The following is a 17,839-nucleotide window of genomic DNA, read 5'->3' as shown; positions in this document are numbered from 1 at the left end:
TGAGCAGTACTGAAGATCCCCAACAGTGTTGCATGATCCATGGTCAAACCAGCCTAACCACGTTTACACTCTTAGCAGTGGACAAGATAGCTAGCTGGGGAGTGAATAATGCAGTGTAAACATTCCTTAAAATACTAGTTAACTTCTCTGGGATCTTAACAGGGGTCAGTCCAGCCACAATATGTATAACTTCACAATTCGTCTTTATCCTTTAATGTGTAAGGAAGGAAATAGATGAGAGATGGCTTTCTGTCACGACCGTATCCACAGGAGAGACAGACAGGCTACCAGCACAGAGGTGTACTGTTTTATATTTAATGCCCTAGAAATCTAAACCACCTAATCCCACACGCTAAATGAAGCATGTACTCACAAAATAAAGTCAATATGGGCTGTAGGAAGTTCAACTTTGCAGAAATAGAGCAGGTATATGCAGTCCCTTCCAGAAATGTGGGTTTCACTTTCACACCTCTGTTACGCATACACATATGAATAATGACCAACCATCCGTAAGAACAACACTGAAGTCCATAAGCACAAGACAGAAATTAGATGGTAAAACATTCACATTTCTTAAAGCAGTATTAACTCACCCATAGTATACAAACAGCTTTATGTAAAAGTCACTGGAGCAAACGCTATAAAAGCCTAGGTGACAGGATAAATAATGTCATAAACCAAGGCCTCACTCTTGAAAAGGCTACAAGCAGTCTTTCCAAGACGCTAGGCCTTGACTTTGTTCATGTAAAACACAGTGCAAACCTACAGAATTCAGGCTGCAGCTGGGTGAACTTTATGGGACGTTATGTTCCTAATCCTATATTTAGTTTTCAGCACTCTCCTCCTTCTTACACCCCTCTGTGAGGACACTGCATTTCATTATGATTCTACCTCCTCCCTTATGCCAAGTGCTGCAATTCTGAATTGTTTCTAAATTTGCAAGTGAGAAGGAAAACCAAGAAAATGCATGCAGCCATTATTTGAGTAACATGTTGCAAGCGAAATCCAACCGGTTTGGAGACATATTTGTGAGCAGGAGTTCTGCATTCTTTATGCATCCATATAGTTCTGGTTATTGTAATGGCTGAATGGGTCTTGTCAGAGATCTTCTTTATATTTTTTCCCACTTTTTTTTTTTTTCCCAGAGTTTTTGTCCCACATTTTTGTAAAGTCTGTGAGCAACTGGGCAGGTGTGGAGGGGAAATGAATAAAGTAAAGGTCATATTATCCTGTAACCTTAACCTTACAGCTTGCTGCCACAAAGACAGTAAAAATCAGATTCACAGACAAGAACCACTTCACAATCATTCAGTCAAACAACTGGACGTGTATTAAAAACACAAGAAATACCTGGACATAGGCCCTGCAAGAGCGCTCCCTTTTCTGAAGCTGAGTCCATAAAGACAGCAGATTAAAGATGGAATAGAAAAAACAAGTTAGTGACAGAACAAGGGGAAAAAATTGAAGAAAATGCCTATGCAAAAATCTCATTTCTCTTTTAAACAGCTCCTAAAACCAAACCAAACCAAAGGAAATATGTGAGTTAGGCAGCAGTAGAAGGCAGAAAGGATGGGATCCAGAAATACAGGTTAGTCCTTTTTCAGTAAAGCCTACACATGCCACTTTGCAAGAGCAGCTGTTAGATGGTGGGAGAAGTAAAATGGAGGTGCTCATGAGACCTCCTTTCCTTGGAAAGCACATGTGGTATTCCCATGTCAAACAAGGCTAGAAAGGAAGAGCTAACTGTTATTTATGTGAGAGGAGCATGGGCAGTTGGAGAGCGCTGAAGGCATGGTGAGCAGTAGCAGAGCTTTGGATGAGCAGGGAGCAAGCCATATGCAGGACAGTGGTAGGGACTCATCCTGACTTGCCTGCTCAAGACTCTGGCTCCAGGCAGAGCCTCTCATGGCCCAGCTTTGTGGTCATGCCTAGAACTGCAGGAGAGAGCATTGCCCAGAGATTCTGAATGCATAAAGGGCCACCCAAGAGGTTGTAACAACGAAATGTGGATCAGATTTAATATTTCCAGTTGAGGCCATTTTCTCCTCTTTAGATTAAACTGCTTCTTAAGGGATGAACTTTCCAGTTTTCTTTCATATGGAGTTTGTCCTTTCCTCTGTTATTACTGGGCCTGAATACTTCATATGCTGAATAGCTTTTCCATAAAGAATCCCACCTTTATAACAAGAGCCACATAAAGACTGTATGTTGATACGTACTTGCATGCTTCCTACCAGATAACTGCACTTCAGTGTATCATGAAATTCAAATAGGCACTTATTTACCTCGATGGGACTTTGTGGGCTGTCTGCAACAATGAGCAAACATGAGACTGCTCTGCAACAGTGCAACTAAAATCAGGCTGCTCAGAGCCACTGCCTTTGCTGGGTTGTGTTTTGCAGATGTACCCGGGTTGGAAATGGAAATGGAGAATCTCCAGGGAGATTAAGGGGGTAACTTGTGCTCTTGACTCATGGCAGTGCCATCCCATTAGTACAGCTGAGAGGCAGATTTGTCCCTGAGAGTTCTGAGGCTCCGAAACAAACAAAATACACTGAGGTATTGTGCAATGCCTAATTTCAATTTCTAATTCATCAATTTTGTAACAGTGGAAATCTTCCCCTGGGTAAACTTGGCCGTATGAAGACTTCACAGACAAATGGAGATCAAAGAAAGCCTTGCTGGAAATTACAGCGCTATCCACTTGGGGGTCTCACCAGTCTGCTATAGAACAATTATTACCTTAATTAAGTCTGATCCAGTGGAAAGCATAAAGCTTTTAGTGACAAGAAAGTGGCTCCTGAAAGATGATGGCTTTTAAAAACTCTGATTATGCGAGTTTATTTCAATTCATTGTACATCAGCTTGTAAAAAAAAAAAGAAGACAAAAGCAAAAGAGCACAGGTGACTACTTTCAGATGGAGCATGAAGGCAAATCCCCAGCACATTTCCTTTAATGATTGAAAGAATATTTAATGGCTAGTGCTCACTTTATTTCTCCTTTCTGACCAAACAACACTAACTAAAACTCCTTGCAAATGACTTTTTCCTTTTTTTTTTTTTTTTTTGGAAATACTCTTGATCAGCGAAGGGGAAAATGGAGCAGTTACTCTGCTGCCTTTTGTTTGCCCAATACTACTTCCAAGCCAAATTCATGCATTCTTAAATGAACACAGAACAGTTGCTCTTCTAAAGAATTAAGTGGGGAATGAGAGCAAGTAAATTACCGAACCTGTCATTTGGATCACTGACTCACGTCGTTGTTTTGCAGGACTCCACACGGTCCAGAATTTTAATGTGGAGTGCAATTGATTTGTATAAGTTACTTGTGCAAAGCTGATGGTGGGTGAAAAACCTGCAAGGGGAACCACAGGAGTGACAGCAGAGCTGAGTGGCTCTGCCTCACCGAACCTGTCAGTCCCCTTGGTAACTCCCAACCATCACCAAGACACAACTCCATTTTGTGTAATCGGAATGAACAGCAGGAGGTAGGATTTAAAAGATGAAAAATATGTGCTTGCAAAGCTGAAGTGACAAAATGTTGGGTGTGGCTAGGGCATGTTCAGAAGAGCAAGCAGATTACAATCGTGAAACCTGTTAGTAGGTGACATTAATTGCCAGTTTTACCTGATATTGTCAGATATCACCATAATTTCAAATAAAACAATGGTTTCATCATAACAAAAATGTTATGCTGATGTAACAGTTAATACAATTATTTCTGACACGGTTATAAAATAGCTGGAAGCAGCACTTATTACAAGCACCAGGATAACCCAATTCAGAGCACATGCAAAGCACATGATATGCAGGACGACTTCAGTTCCCACGCGGCTGTAATCTTAAACAATCCTGAAGCCCTTCACGTTTAAAAGAGAATAAGTCTACAGTAATATCTTACAACAAAAAGACAATGTTACTTCTCTAAAAAATATGTATCTTCTGAAGACACGGAAGAAATTTCAGGCTTAGCTGGGATCGTTACCACCTCACAACAAAATTCCCTTTTCACTTACATGGATGCCAGGACTGTCAGAGCCAGCTACGCTGCTAACAACAAAATTTGGGGTCTTTTTTTAAGTAGGTGGCCAATAAAACCACCTGCTTTATTGGCATGGTAAATGCTGGTAGCCACAAGGTTCAATTGGTCATTGCTCTGATGACAGGCCAACACAACCCACTGCCTGAATTTGAGGTAAGTCTTATCCCATGTGTTTACATCAGATTCTGTGACGAAGCGGGCCCTGGACCAAGGAAACCCTACATTTAAATATATTCCTGCAGGCTCCACAGCCAGTATTTTGCCCCATGGCTGGCAACTTCTAGCGCCTTTAATAGTAGCAAGTACACTTAACTCTGGCAGAGGGCAAAGAAACCACAGAGCCATCATGCAGAAAAGTGCTTCTGGGCTACGTGACAGGTAATCATTTCAAAGGCCCTCTAATACAAAGTCGTCTTCAGCACGTTAGATGTAAATATGCTGACATCTTACATGCCTTTGATAAATGTATCTCAAGTGTATATAAATTTTTGTTTGCTTTTATTCGTTAATATTTATGCATAGTAGTATCCATTTGAACTTCACATTCAGCATCTTTTGATGTTACACAACGAAAAATCAAAAATTAGACTCTGCATTTTTGGGTTTTAAAAATTCAGACTTTCTGGTTTATATTATTCAGACAGATTCAGTACTGGAAATGCTACACAAAATTCTGGTCTCAGTCATGCTGGCACAAATCCACAATAATTGCCACTGTATCACTTTACTTATTCTCATACTGAGCTATGAGAGGTGAGACCACGATGAAGTACCTAGAATTCATCTATCTACACATCTAAGGGTATACATTTCCCAGCACCAACAGTACACTTGGCATTTACAACTGTTTCATTTCTCCACAGAATAAAATACACTGTAAACAAAAACTGCCAGGTACTCTCGTCTACTAAGAAAGAATCACTCTCTTCAAAAGGCACCCGTTCAGAAGGAGACTTCTAATAGCTCTCTGGGATCAGCCAAACCTTTTTCCAGCCTCTCATCCTTTCCTCAGGACCTTTGTTCTTACCTTATTCAAGCTGCGTGCAGCGCTGTCCTTCCCGCCCGGCGTCAGGTTTCGGAGCTGCACGTCAAGCAAGTTCACCAGTTGGACCATGGCAGACACGGAGTACGTGATGTCACCAGCATACAAGTGGTTTTTGGTGTGCTCCGCAAGCTCTCGGGCAATATTGGCAGCCATCTCCCCTGACTTCATCTACAATGGAGAAAACAGGACCAAAGGTTGACCCTTAGCTCTTAGTCTGACATTAATCCAGCCTTCTCAACCTCACAGGTTTAAGTGAGTCAGCTCCTTGCAAAGCAGTGTTCTCAGGAAGGAAACATGTACATAGGCTCTCCTGTCAAGAAAAGAGCTGGTTCTGGTTCCAGAAGATTATTTGATAGCGAACAGGTGATTTCTGCTACAACTTCTGCACAAAAAAGTTCCTTGCAAAAGGAACAAAAATAGATGACACAGTCCAGATGAACAAGAGAAAAAATACTGACAATTCCTATTACATGGATTTATTAATCAGGCGCTAGTTTAACACTTAGCACTTGCACACAGGAGATGTACTCCCTACCCCAATGGCTGCTACTTCTGTAATAAGCCTAGTGATTCTTAGCTTTAAAGCATACTAACTCAGGAACAAAAGGTTTAAGGCTTCAAACAAAGGCTTGCAGGAAGGGAAAACCAAGTATGCTGTTTGGCTGTATTTCCTATTAAAAGATTTTTATTGCCTAACTGAGTCATAAAATTCACGAATCACCTGTAGTGAAATTCACTGCATAATTATTTGGGAAGTTCTCTTTTTTTCTTCAAGGCTTTTCTTTTTTTTTTTTTTTCCTGGCTCTGTATTGCTCTCCTCACCTTCTGCCCCTTTCCCCTCCTGTGCCATGAGGACTGGGGGCAGGGCCAGCTGGTCCCATCGCCTTTTTGAGCAGCTCACCACAGAAGTACTATTGCAACTTTCTGATCCTTCTTCATTATATATTACTCTTATCTGGAATGCACATCCATGGGGAATATGTCAGGCATAAAGAGAAATTGTACAGGATGACATTTAAATGAAGTTCCCACTTCTCTGTCAGGCTCAATGACCAACTCGGCTGGGTTCTTCACATGAAATTTCCAATTGTTTCATCTTAGAACAGTTAGAAATCAGATCTTCCCCTCTCAATTTCTGGTGCTTATTATAAAAACAAGATTCCAGGGAAATATTGCAGGCAAAGCTTCTACCTCTCAGTAAATCAATTAGCTCAGTTATAAATGAATAACTTACTTCCATCAATTTGACAGCAACAGCTCATCTGATTTAATGAGATCTAACTGAAGATGTTCACATGCTCATCTTCAGAGAATTAAACCATACGATGATATAGATAAGACGAATAAAGGAGATAATGTGTTGTTCTTCCCAATAGAGCAATGGTAACATATATTCAAAAATTGAATTATTTCTTTCTTGTTACCCACAAAGCTAATGCCATAGAAACCAGATCCTATTCTTACAGCTGCCTGTTCTCCTAAGCAGCTGAAGAAAGCCACGTGCCAGCATAGAGGCTGAATTTTGACCTCCTCTGTTGGTACCCAGGACAATAAAGAGTAACTCCATCAAATCCCTTTACGTAAAGAAATCAAGATTTTCCTGCAGTTTGTCTCTGAAGCTTAACACGTATGACGACACACCATGTTTTTGTAAGCCTTACAGAAAATCACAGAAGTGCAAGTGTTTTTACTCAGAAAAAAACCTGCTACTCACATTTGATGCTTACATTTTCTCATGGATGCATCTTTGCAGACTGGCCTATTCAAAGCAAATTGCTCATCTGCTACAAAGACAAACCCAAGAGTGTTCTTCCCCTGGAATATGGCTCTTGTACTGAACTGCAAACTGTTGTTGCTCCTACCTGTCTGCAAAAACAACATGGGCTGATCATTAATAAATTCCTTTCCTTTTATCTTACACTGATCACCAGTCCTAAAAACCGCAACTTTGAAGAATTCTTGTTTCACCAAAAAAAAACCCCCAAACATACAAAATTTGAAGAAATGCCTGAGAAAAGGCACATTAATGCTCAAAATTTATCAAGTCTTGGCTCACAAACTCATTTCAAGCACTCAAATTTCCCAGTGCATCTTTGGACAGTGTGTCTGGTTGAGGGACTAATGAACTAGTTCCTGGCACCACCACTCATTTCCAGACTTCTTCAGTGTCACTCAGAAGTAGCAGCAACAAGCCCCCACAACAGAGCTGAGACACTCTTTCCATCCCGCCTGTGTTCATATTGCGAAGAGTACCCAAAATTATGGCCATATAACATGGTAATGCCAGCTTCCCTTGTTCTTTTGAGAGCTTCATGTTGAAGCTCTCCATGCAGTTCTGACATAGTCACCACCATCCACAGAAAGTGGGAACAATCCTACAAGGTTCTTTGAGGGTCAGGTTGTCGCTGTGAGGCAGGCAAGAAGCAGAGAAAAATGTACAAGTAACTGAGTTTTCTGCTGGAAGGCTGAAGAAAAATAAATGAAGTAAAAATACTACATCTCTTTGTGAGTTGAGCCTATTTTTTTTTCTTCTATTGATGGTGAAAAAAACTAAAATTTGGAAAAAAAAAAACCCAAAAAGTGGATTGTGGGATAAAAGAAAACATTCTGTTCAAACCAAATTTAATTTTTGGTTGTTCTGGATGATTTTTAGCTTTTTTGCAAACTGGTTAAATCTCATCTTGGAATGCTTACTTGAAAGAAAGAGAATGCTTTTCCTGTCAAAATCCAAACACACCAAACAGGCTCTTCTATCTGTCAGAAACTGCTCCCTCTCTTTCACTTGGGCAGGTTGGCAGAATTCCACCCAGGTTTATAAAGGAGCATTGACACACCTGAAATAACGCTGTGTAACACTTGCTAACATTTTTCTAGTTTGTACTACTATATCTCTTACTCTTATGACTGAAAAGACTGTGACGTAATAGTTGTTAGGGCATAAATTCCTGCCTGCTTCATATACTCAAGCAAGAGAATTAGTAATAGTAGCAGTAGTAGTAAAGCAGTGGAACAGGTTGCCCAGAGATGTGGTAGATGCCCCATCCCTGGAGACACTCAAGGTCAGGCTGGATGGGGCTCTGAGCACCCTGATGTACCTGTAGGTGTTCTTGTTCCTCGCAGGGTAGTTGGGCTTTAATGGTCCCTTTCAACTGAAATGATCCTATGAATTATAGAGTTCTGTTTGGAAAGGCTAACAACAGCTCTCTTGTAGCATGTTTGCTGCTTCATTCCTACCTTTCTCAGAGGTAATCAACTGCAGAAGAGGTCAGTAGAATAAAAATAGCGGAAATTGCAAAGAATAATTTAGGAAAGAAAATTCAGAGGAAAGAAAAAATGCTGGGGAAGAGAGCAAATATGCTGAAACATCAGTGGTCATATAGGCAAAAATATTTTCCTGCAGCCTGGGGCTAACAGTGATATTTAAAGAAAAAGACGGTATGAAAGTCTGAATGAGGATTTTTAAACCAGTGGCTCACAGAAGGACCAGTCAGCTCCATGTCATTTTCTGGAGGGACAAACATCTGACAGGTTTCATCAGGCACCACCAGCTGCCAGCATGGGGGTATGGGACAACTTTCGACACTGCAAAGCCTTCATGGCCGTTTTGTTTCCCTGGCAGAGGTTTCACCATACGCATGCTCATTCATGCAGTACAGTCAGAGCACATCTATCATCCTTTTTCTGAAGAAGAAAATGCCATTCCACTCAACTTTGCTTTTTTTCTTCTCTTGGATGATACCTAAGGATATAACTGACACGTTACAAACACCGGCTGTCCAACAAAGAGGTGTATGGCTGCTCTCTACAGAGCACAACAGACCTAGAGAACAGTGAAAAAAGTGTATTTGAAACTATATTCAAACAACTTACAGGAATCTGCATTTAACTTCCCATTACTAATCTGCCAGCTGCAGCATCTGCTACATCAAATACATTCTAATGCATTGAACACAAACTGGCAGAAGCAACCTGGAGGTTGTATTGCATTGTGGTATCGTTAGGACTGTGCCTTCAGCCTTAGGCCTGGATACTCCTGGAGGATATAGCACTTTTTATTCTACTACAGATAAGTTATTCTCTCCTTCAGACCCTCAAAATTGAGCCTAATGCGGCCTCTCCCCCCCAGGAACCACCCTCAACTGAGAGCTGCAGCGAGGAAAAGACATTTTCAGGCATATCACATACTGCGCAAAGGGCAGTACTGATGAAAGCAAGAGGTAAAACAAACAGGCTAAGCCTGAACGTATGACCTCATGATTAGGACGATGCAATGTATCCAAAGCTGACCTTTTTGCTTCCTTTTACTGCTTGACTCTAGAAATAACCCACACAGCAGTGCATAATTCAATAGCGCTGGCAAGTTTATTCTCCTGCTATGTTATGAGGGCATGGTAGGCACCAACAATAAAGTTAAAGTAAATGTCAAGGGGGCAATGAATTGCTGAAGCGGACATTTGTTCTGATCTTCCATCAAGCACAATAACTCTAATGGAAGCTAACAGAGAGTTGTAAAACCTAATACTATGATGCAAGCAGGCAAACACCCAGCGTACAGTCTGAGCACAGCAGGAGAAAGAAAAGAAGCAAGTAACAATCCTTACTTCACTACAAAGACATGAAAGCAAGTATGGCATTCCCCTGCCATTCCTTCTGGTTTGGCTGAAAGGGAACCCCATCGTCCTTCTTCCTGAGCAGTTTGGACCCAGCAGGTTGCAGTGAGGATTTCTGAGGCATATAGCAGATAAGAATGAAGACACAGTGGGTAGGTATAAATCTCAAATGCCTAAGTATTTCAACCCATTTTCTACGCAGTGCTGTAACTACAGAAGATGTGGCATGGGTGACCAGAGAGGATCTGAGAGCTGGGGACACAGGAGAGCTCAGCTGCAGGTGACAGACATACCCTACCTCCATTGCACGGCTGGTTTACTGCTTCCTCTGGCTGGCCTCACAGCATCCAGAAGGGGAACTGGCTTTGCCCTGGAGGAGGAAGCCTCCCTTATCAGCTTTAGAGAGCCACAGGAGAAAACTGGCAAGCTCAGGGCAGTGGTATCCTGTCCACGGTGGCGATATGTGAAACCAGTGCCCAGTGTATGGATATATCAGTCCCCAACTCTAAGCATAGTGATGATTTACAAGCTCCTCACCCAGGCAGGGATATCGCGTGGCTATTGGCTATTTCACAAGTAATTAGAAATTCAACTTTCCACTGTGGTTAGGCCACATGGCCCCAAGATCCCAGCAGATTCCCACTCAGGCACAAAAAGGTTCGATCCAGAGCTGTTTGTCAGATGCCCCTTGTCTTTCCACCAACTTGTGAAAGGTTCCCAAAGTTGAACATAGCTAAATTCCTCCAGAAAAACACCTTCCTCCTACCAAAAAAAAAAACAAAAAAAAAAAAACCAGCCCCAGTTGCGGCCTGCTGGGCATCTCTGAAAACCTGGCTCTTCAATTTTAGCCTGCTTTGAAAGCGCATAACAAATTAAATGGGGCTCATTTGTTACGCAAATGATAGCTGTGGTTTCAAATAAAGTAAGCCTAACCTTGATGGAAATTTCATCAGTGCAGGCTATTATTTCCCTCTGCTAATGGCTAATGGCCCAGCCATCTTCACTGAGCAGCAAGAGGTCTCCCAGCCGCCTGGGTGAATTATGGCTGGAGTAAGCAGAATTAACCCCTCCAGGATAAGTACGTGGGTCATAAAACAAGAACTGCACAGCTGCTAATGGCAGCAAAGGCAGTCTTTATTAATCAGCTAGCCTGAGCATGTGGCAGGAGAGCTGCCCGCCCTCCTGTGTGGGACAAAAGCACCAAGAAGGACCAGGGGCTTCCTAACAGCTGTGCTGTGTCACTGCAGCCCTGCCTTAATTTATGTCTTTCCCTCGTTTTGGCGAGGTATGGGTATAAACACAGATGAAGTGGTATAGGGTTGATTGGGGGTGTACGCGCTAGTTGTTCACAGCTTGTTGAGCCTCAGCTAAGATGGGAGATGGGGAGGAGCCTCATCTGTATGGTCACCTGTTCATCAACGAGCACCGGAGCTCCTGGAGTGCAGTGCTGCTAACATGCTGTAGCACAGCTAGCCTGCAACACTGGGACTTTCTTGCTCCTGCTAAAGGAGCAAATAAATCCACACAAATTGCTATAATAAGGATTCAGCCCACAGACTCTGTGGCGTAAACACACATCTGGTCTCTGTTTGTAATGAAATCAGCTGAAAGCACCACTGTGCATTAATAACAAAAATGTTCAACATATTGCTACCAAATAAGCTCTGCTTGTCTTGAACTTCCATTGTCACATGTTAATGCACTTTTAACATTGATGAATGATGAAGTGCTACAAAACATTCATCAAGGGACTTAAAAGTAAAAAGTAATGCATTACTGCAGTGTTATTTTCTATTCTACCAGTCCTTTTACAATCTGGGAAGAAGTTAAGAACAAAAAGTCAGTAGCACAATGCAAACATTTCATACTGAGCTTGCCTTTCTTCGGTACAGATTTCTCAGCTACAGGGTCTATCCTGTGCCGCATGGCAGGAGAAAATCCTTGGGGATGCGTGCAAGGGAAGGTTTCCCATTGCAATAAGTTGGCACTTTCACATGTCCACCCACCACCTCCTCCTCCCTCTTCCTCCTTTTCTTGCCACAAACAAGAAATGTCATTCATTCTACATTAATTCCACTCTCCGGCTCCTTTCCTTTGCCTTTCCCTCACCCTCTTTCCCCTTAATTTTCATCAAGTATTTACAGTCCCGCTTTCTCCTTGCAATTCTTAGCTACTACAGACTGCTCATGCTTTAAGGGTGATTGTTGGTCACTTTGGGGTCTCTGCTGTGAAAACAACCAAGAAGCTGAGGAAGGTCAGCACAGAGACACAGTGCGGGGAAGGTTTTACCTTCTGAGTGATGTGGTTAATCCATGGAGAAGAGCAGTTGCTGAGATCTGGTCCTTGGGGCTCCCAGATTCCATCTGGTGCAAGACACCGGAAAGTTGCAACACCTGGAAAAGGAAAGCCACTGTGTTCAGTGTTACTGGCCACATACTCCATCTCCATTTGACCAAATGAAGACTACGGACAGAGGGCTTTGCCTCAGGTCAGGCAGGAAAGCTCCCAAGGGAGTAAGAAAGTGAAGCTGGATCTCAACCACTGAGCCAGCACCCCAAGTGCTGGCCCAGCCATTTTGCCTGCTCTACCTCACCGCTAGTGTCTCAGGATCAGACCGTGAGCTTCCACTTTCTTGTACACTCATGTTTTATGAATATTTTACTGCTCTGGATCTTCATGAAATCGTTTGGGTGGAAAAATACAAAAGTTTAAATGCTACAGATGCTAAGATTATACTGAGTTTTATAATCCATCCCTGACTGTCAAGATGGACATCAGAGGAGAGTTTTGTTTGGCATGAGCCTCCCAGATCTCAGCTGCAAAAGACAGTAGAGAGTCTCTGGACAAACTGAAACACATCCAAAATGATGCAGTTAAAGACTTTTAAAAAACAAGAAAGCAGAAAGCCAGTACACAGATGAAAGACTGCATCCTGTGAAGCGCTCTGCCCTGCAGAGCCAAACTTTTCAGCGGGGGAGTGAATTATATACTAGGTCTGATGGCAGTGCCGATTAAAACCAGTGAGGGTTTGCTGATGCCTTCAAAGCGAGTGGGAAGAGACCCACTGCTAACATACCACAGCTTTTAACAAATGACATGAATCACTGAAATCAGAGATCGGAAAGGCTTACGGCCTACTCCAGACCATCCCTTGTCAACAAGCTGGGTTTGTTCGTTTTTATTTTCTTAGCTATTTTCATGCAGTCCTTTACCCTTCTGCTTAGAAAATAGCTTTCTGCATCCAACCTTCATTTTCCCTTTTTATCATTTTCCCTTCTTGCAGTTTTAGTTCAGACTACCTCTTTCTCTCTCGGAACCACATGATACCTTTCGCACATCTAATTTTACCAAGTGAGGCTGAGAAAGACAGTAAAAACATTCTTTACCTACTCTCACCATTGACGTCTTTCCACGTCTCTTATACTTGATGTACATTTTATCACCCTGATCTCACTGAATTCAAGAGAGAGGGTCAGAATTCGTACACACAGGTGTGAATGGCTCTCCAGGGCAATGGAGTGGAGAATTAATAGAGTCTCCTCTGCAAGCCAGATCCCTCCAGCCCTTATTTTCAGGCAATTTCCTCCGTCTTCTGACTTCTTCTTGGCAAGCAGGTTCTCAGAGCTGGACACCAAGACTAGCTTGAAAAATAAGCTCTTTTTGAAAACTGCATTTGTTAAAATAGGGTAAACTAAACTGTATGCCAAAGCCCATTATTCAGTCAACTGTGTTTTAATTTGGACAGAAGATTTCCAAAAGCAAACTTCTGGGAGAAAACAACTGGAGGAAGAGTAAAAGAAAAGGAGCAAGACCCAATAAGCTGTAAACCATTCTGAAAGATCTGGCTTTGTTGTCACTCTGCTTCCCCTGCTGATGGCACCAGTTGCAGTTTGGAAAATCACTCACGTTGATTGAGGAGTCCAGTTTGGGAATACCTGTGCTCAGAAAGGCTAGCCACAACCTCTGGAATGCAGACAGTGCGATACAGAGTTTTGGCAAAATAGACGTTTTGATGGTTTTTTTCTCCTCCAAACAAGTGAAGTGTCAGCCATCAACATATCAGTCAGTGAGACCAGAGGCCACAAATACAGGCAGAGGGGGGATAACAGGTACACTGCATACAGCTTATGGAGCCAAGATTTCCTGGAGGGCGTCGAGCTCGACTCCACAAGTTGTTAGCTTCACCTCTCCTTCAGTGAGAGCTTGCACAAGATCTTTGACATTCCAATGTGCTCAGCAAATGGAGGCTTTGGCCAGGCCATACTCCACCAAAGTAACATAAAGCTGACAAAGGGCAGCAATGTACTTCACTGTTGAAAGTACGTAAGCCACAGGAGCCCACAGCCAACTTGGTCACACACTTGCAGCACCCCACAGGCAAACGCAGATGGCTTGCTGTGTCCCCTCAACCTTTCACTCACCTATTGAGCCCATAGGACACGGCTGCTTCGCCACCTGTCCCTGCCGGGTCCGAGACCACATTATATCACGGGCTTCCATGGGGTCACAGCTCTCGGGACCAGCTGGGGGCAGCTGGGAGGAGGCGGGCGGGAGGTGTGTGGTCATCTCATCAGGGACGTCAGCCATGGGCGAGGGCATGCTGGTGCTCCTGTTCCTCCTGCCCAAGGCCGAGGTGGTGGTGGGGCGGCCAGTGCTGCTGGTGGCCATCCGCGGCGTGGTGCTGGCAGTGGTGCTCACTGGGCCCAGAGCCCCTGATGTCGATACCCCTGAAACAGAGCCAGAGTGAGTTAAAGGCAGGGAGGAGAAAAGGGAGACAGTGTGCACCCACGCCTCGACCCAAGGATGTCCCATCTGCCTGCTACCCAGAGTGGCCTATGGGATGTAGCAGGAGCTACAATCAGTGCAGTGCCTGCTGCCTTTAAGAGAGACACAGCTAGGGAAGCACAAGGGGGGAGTAATGACCACCAGAGCACAAATGATTTTCCAAAAGCACTAGCATCTGATGAAAATAAAGCAGAATTTTATGCCCTCTCCATTTTTCTTTCTGGCATTTTAATGTAAAAATCTTATTTTCCATCTTTTAGAGAGCATCTAGCACAGAAGTGCTTTTAATTTTCTATTCTTGTTGCTGAAAACCCAGCTGGTTTGGTCAGGAAAATGCTTTCCATGGTACAATAAAAAAGCTCCGCACCACAAACCCGTCTCCCAAAATACACAGAATGGCAGCAGAGGGAAGGATGAACACAGGTCACTCTCTGGAGTAAGGTGCTCATTTTCTCCCTCATGTCTTCTGCCTTGTCCTGACAGCCATGCTCAGCCCCGCAAGCAGCAGGCCATGTGGCAGCACAAACACACACAGCAGCCCAGCCACATCCTCAGGGGTGTAATCCTCAGAGGTTATTTCATTTAAAACTCGGGCTGGGTGTCCAAGCAGCAAGAGGTGGCAAACCCGCTTTAGAAATGCATTAACCTGCCCTACATCCTGGCACAGCTTCAGTGTAGTAAACACTGAAGATGTCCACCTTGTAAGTACCTTATTTTGTCTCTTATGTAGACCAAGGTGTTGGCACTGATAGCTTTGCATGGATTTCTTCATCTCTTGCCCTGAAATTTCAGGTGGCGAAACCAAGCCAGGCTCCCTTCAGTTGTCCTGCCACGTCCCCCCAGACCCAGCTTGTACAGAAGGCTGCTTCTCCCACCTCCCAGAGGTAAGTGCTCTCCTGCTTCTCTTAACATAACACTTCTACTCCCATCAAATGCTAGACTTTCACAACTGTCCCACCAATCTCCCCAGTAGCATAGACACAGCAAGCCAAAGGAGGCCCTGTGGATAGCCAACCTCCTCATCTGATACTAGTCCCTCTTAAATTTGCGTGCCGCAACAGCTCCCTAACATCCCATCTCTCCCAGCAGCCTGGGAAATCTCTCAGTGACACAAGTCATTCCACATCCAGCAAAAAGAGTCTGAGTTTTTACATTAAAGACAGCCAAGTGTGAATGCCAGCCTAGACAGAAATTAAAATTAAATGCGAGAATCACCCTGTTGCCCTGAGCACCAACCCCTCAGCTACTCAGCTGTGTGAGCAGGCTCAGTGTGTGAGCTCCCAAGAGCCAAGACCTTTTCTTTTAGCTCTGGTGAAGCAGACCATGCTCACTATTAATGCTATATTAGTTATTAATGTATAATGATATTGCTGTCACCGGAGTTCAGGTAAATGTTCGTTCAAGTCAACCTACTTAAAGCACAGAGATGCCTGCCTCTAGTGTAGAACAGGAATTTTTCCATGCTGAAAGTCTTTCTTTTTTGTGTGTGATAAGTAATTCGCCTGTGCAAAGCCCATGGTGTAGTGGGCAGTTCTCCCGCCCCAGCAGAATCAATGACGTGGCAGTCGAAGCACACGCTTGCTCTGGTTGTAGTTTCAATCCAACTCTGAGAAACTCTCTACACAGACTCTAAAACTACGTCAGAACCATAATAAAAGTAATTTTCTGAAGGATCAGTATTTTTGCTCAAGAAAACATTCAATTTAAAAATTCCAGCTCTGTGATCGTTTTGGAAAATGAGATTATCTTCTCACCCAGCCTCCAAAAAGGCAACCAGTAGTGTTATAGACACTATGTCAGCTGAAGATGAGGACACAGGTTAAGGAGCCTGATCTAATTCCTGCTCTCCCAAGCCCTGGGCTTTAGTGGTGCTCTTTTTGTGCTGCCATAGCAGTATATGTGTTGCCTGCGCATCAGTTCCTTGCTCTTCACTTGCAGGTTAGCAGCGCTGATGGGGGATGGGATGGAAACCCTGACTTGGGTTATAGGCCCTGGCTGTAGACTTGTGTCCATCAGTATGGGAGGCAGCGGTTTGTGCACGTGAGTGCGTGTACATGCACATGGCCTGCTTAAGGTTTTGGGAAATGTTGACATTTCAGCAGTCACAAAGCTCGTTGATCAAAATTTCCAGCCTTCTCCTACCACCTCCCTTCTACTGGGTTTGAATGAATTCCAAAAAACACAAAGTAAAATCCTGCAGACATTGACAGATTTCTTCTAGTTTCTGCTCAAAGCTGTGCTGGATCACCAAGCAGCACACAATTTCCATCTGACATTACAGGGAGGATCAAAATTTGTAGAGAACTTCAGCAAAAATTATCAGGTTTTACTACAGCAGGCCTTGCCATGAGTATATATTTTATTTCTTCATAACAATGATTAGTTCGATAACTAGCAACCTGCAGCAATTCACCCATTTAGTCATGTAATAACAAGGTATTTTCCATTTACAAAATGAGCTACGCCATGCGCTACAGGTGCAGAGGTACCAAATAGAAACAGCAGATGCAAGGGTAAAGCTGGTAAATCAGCCTTAAAAATCATTCCTACAGCCATTTGCAAGCCTATGGAAACAGATCTCGAGTGGCCAACACAGAAGAGGGATTAGCTGAAATTTAAGGGACAACAGAAGTCCTAAAAATGAATTGTATGGAGCCCAGTTCAGACCACAAAGAGGCAGCACAGGATAAGAGGTAACAGCCTTAATCTGTGTGAGGGGAGGCTCAGGTTGGATATTAGGAAACATTTATTCTCAGAAAGAGTAGTGATACATTGGAACAGGCTGCCCAGGGAGGTGGTAGTCACCATCCCTGGGGGTATTTAAGAACCGTGGAGATGTGGCACTAAGGGACATAGTTTAATGGTACTGTGGTGATGGATTGGTGGTTGGACTAGATGATCTTAGAGGTCTTTCCAACCTTAATGATTATACAAACACAATGAGTGAGCACCCAGGAGCTCCCCTCAACCTGCTTGCAGGGGTATTTCATTTCTGAGTTTCTGAGTTCATTTCTGAGACAATCACCGAGTACCTTGCAGTATGTAGGCTTTGGAATAGCTCTGGCAAGCTTTCTTTATCAGCCATGCACAAAGGACTTACTAGTGTTTTCCTTAAAATAAATAAATAAATAAATAAATTTTGTCTTTCAAAACCCCTTGGCATTGCTGCCAAAATCTCTCTGACGGCTTGTACTTCTGCCTTTTTCCTTGTAATACTGGGCTTTTTCTCTGGTCTTAAAAATCACAGCTCTGCCATTCACGTAGCATACATTATAAGGCATAAAAGAGCTGACCTGAAGTGGCCTAAATGCAGTGAGAGGCAGGGACAGCACTGAGTTCAGCTGAAAGTTCTGATCG

At 43.3% G+C, this 17,839-nt stretch overlaps 1 protein-coding gene across 17 annotated transcripts in view; it reads right to left on the bottom strand.

Moving 5' to 3' along the window:
- Window positions 1-17,839, bottom strand: part of ADGRL3 (adhesion G protein-coupled receptor L3) — a 490,362-nt gene that overhangs the window by 89,210 nt on the left and 383,313 nt on the right. For 16 of the 17 annotated variants that reach the window (XM_021393480.1, XM_021393481.1, XM_021393496.1 and 13 more), the window contains 4 exons: window positions 14,119-14,424; window positions 11,987-12,090; window positions 5,070-5,255; window positions 1,351-1,389 (listed from right to left, as the gene is read on the bottom strand). In XM_021393480.1, the coding sequence (XP_021249155.1) occupies window positions 1,351-1,389; window positions 5,070-5,255; window positions 11,987-12,090; window positions 14,119-14,424 (635 nt within the window). The remainder of the gene's footprint in view (window positions 1-1,350; window positions 1,390-5,069; window positions 5,256-11,986; window positions 12,091-14,118; window positions 14,425-17,839) is intronic. The other variant, XM_021393491.1, reaches the window with a different exon arrangement.

This window comes from Numida meleagris, chromosome 4 (assembly GCF_002078875.1).
Source record: "Numida meleagris isolate 19003 breed g44 Domestic line chromosome 4, NumMel1.0, whole genome shotgun sequence".
Lineage (NCBI taxonomy): Eukaryota > Metazoa > Chordata > Aves > Galliformes > Numididae > Numida > Numida meleagris.
Note: the sequence above shows the minus strand (reverse complement) of the source record. Positions and strands in the feature narration are given on the sequence as shown.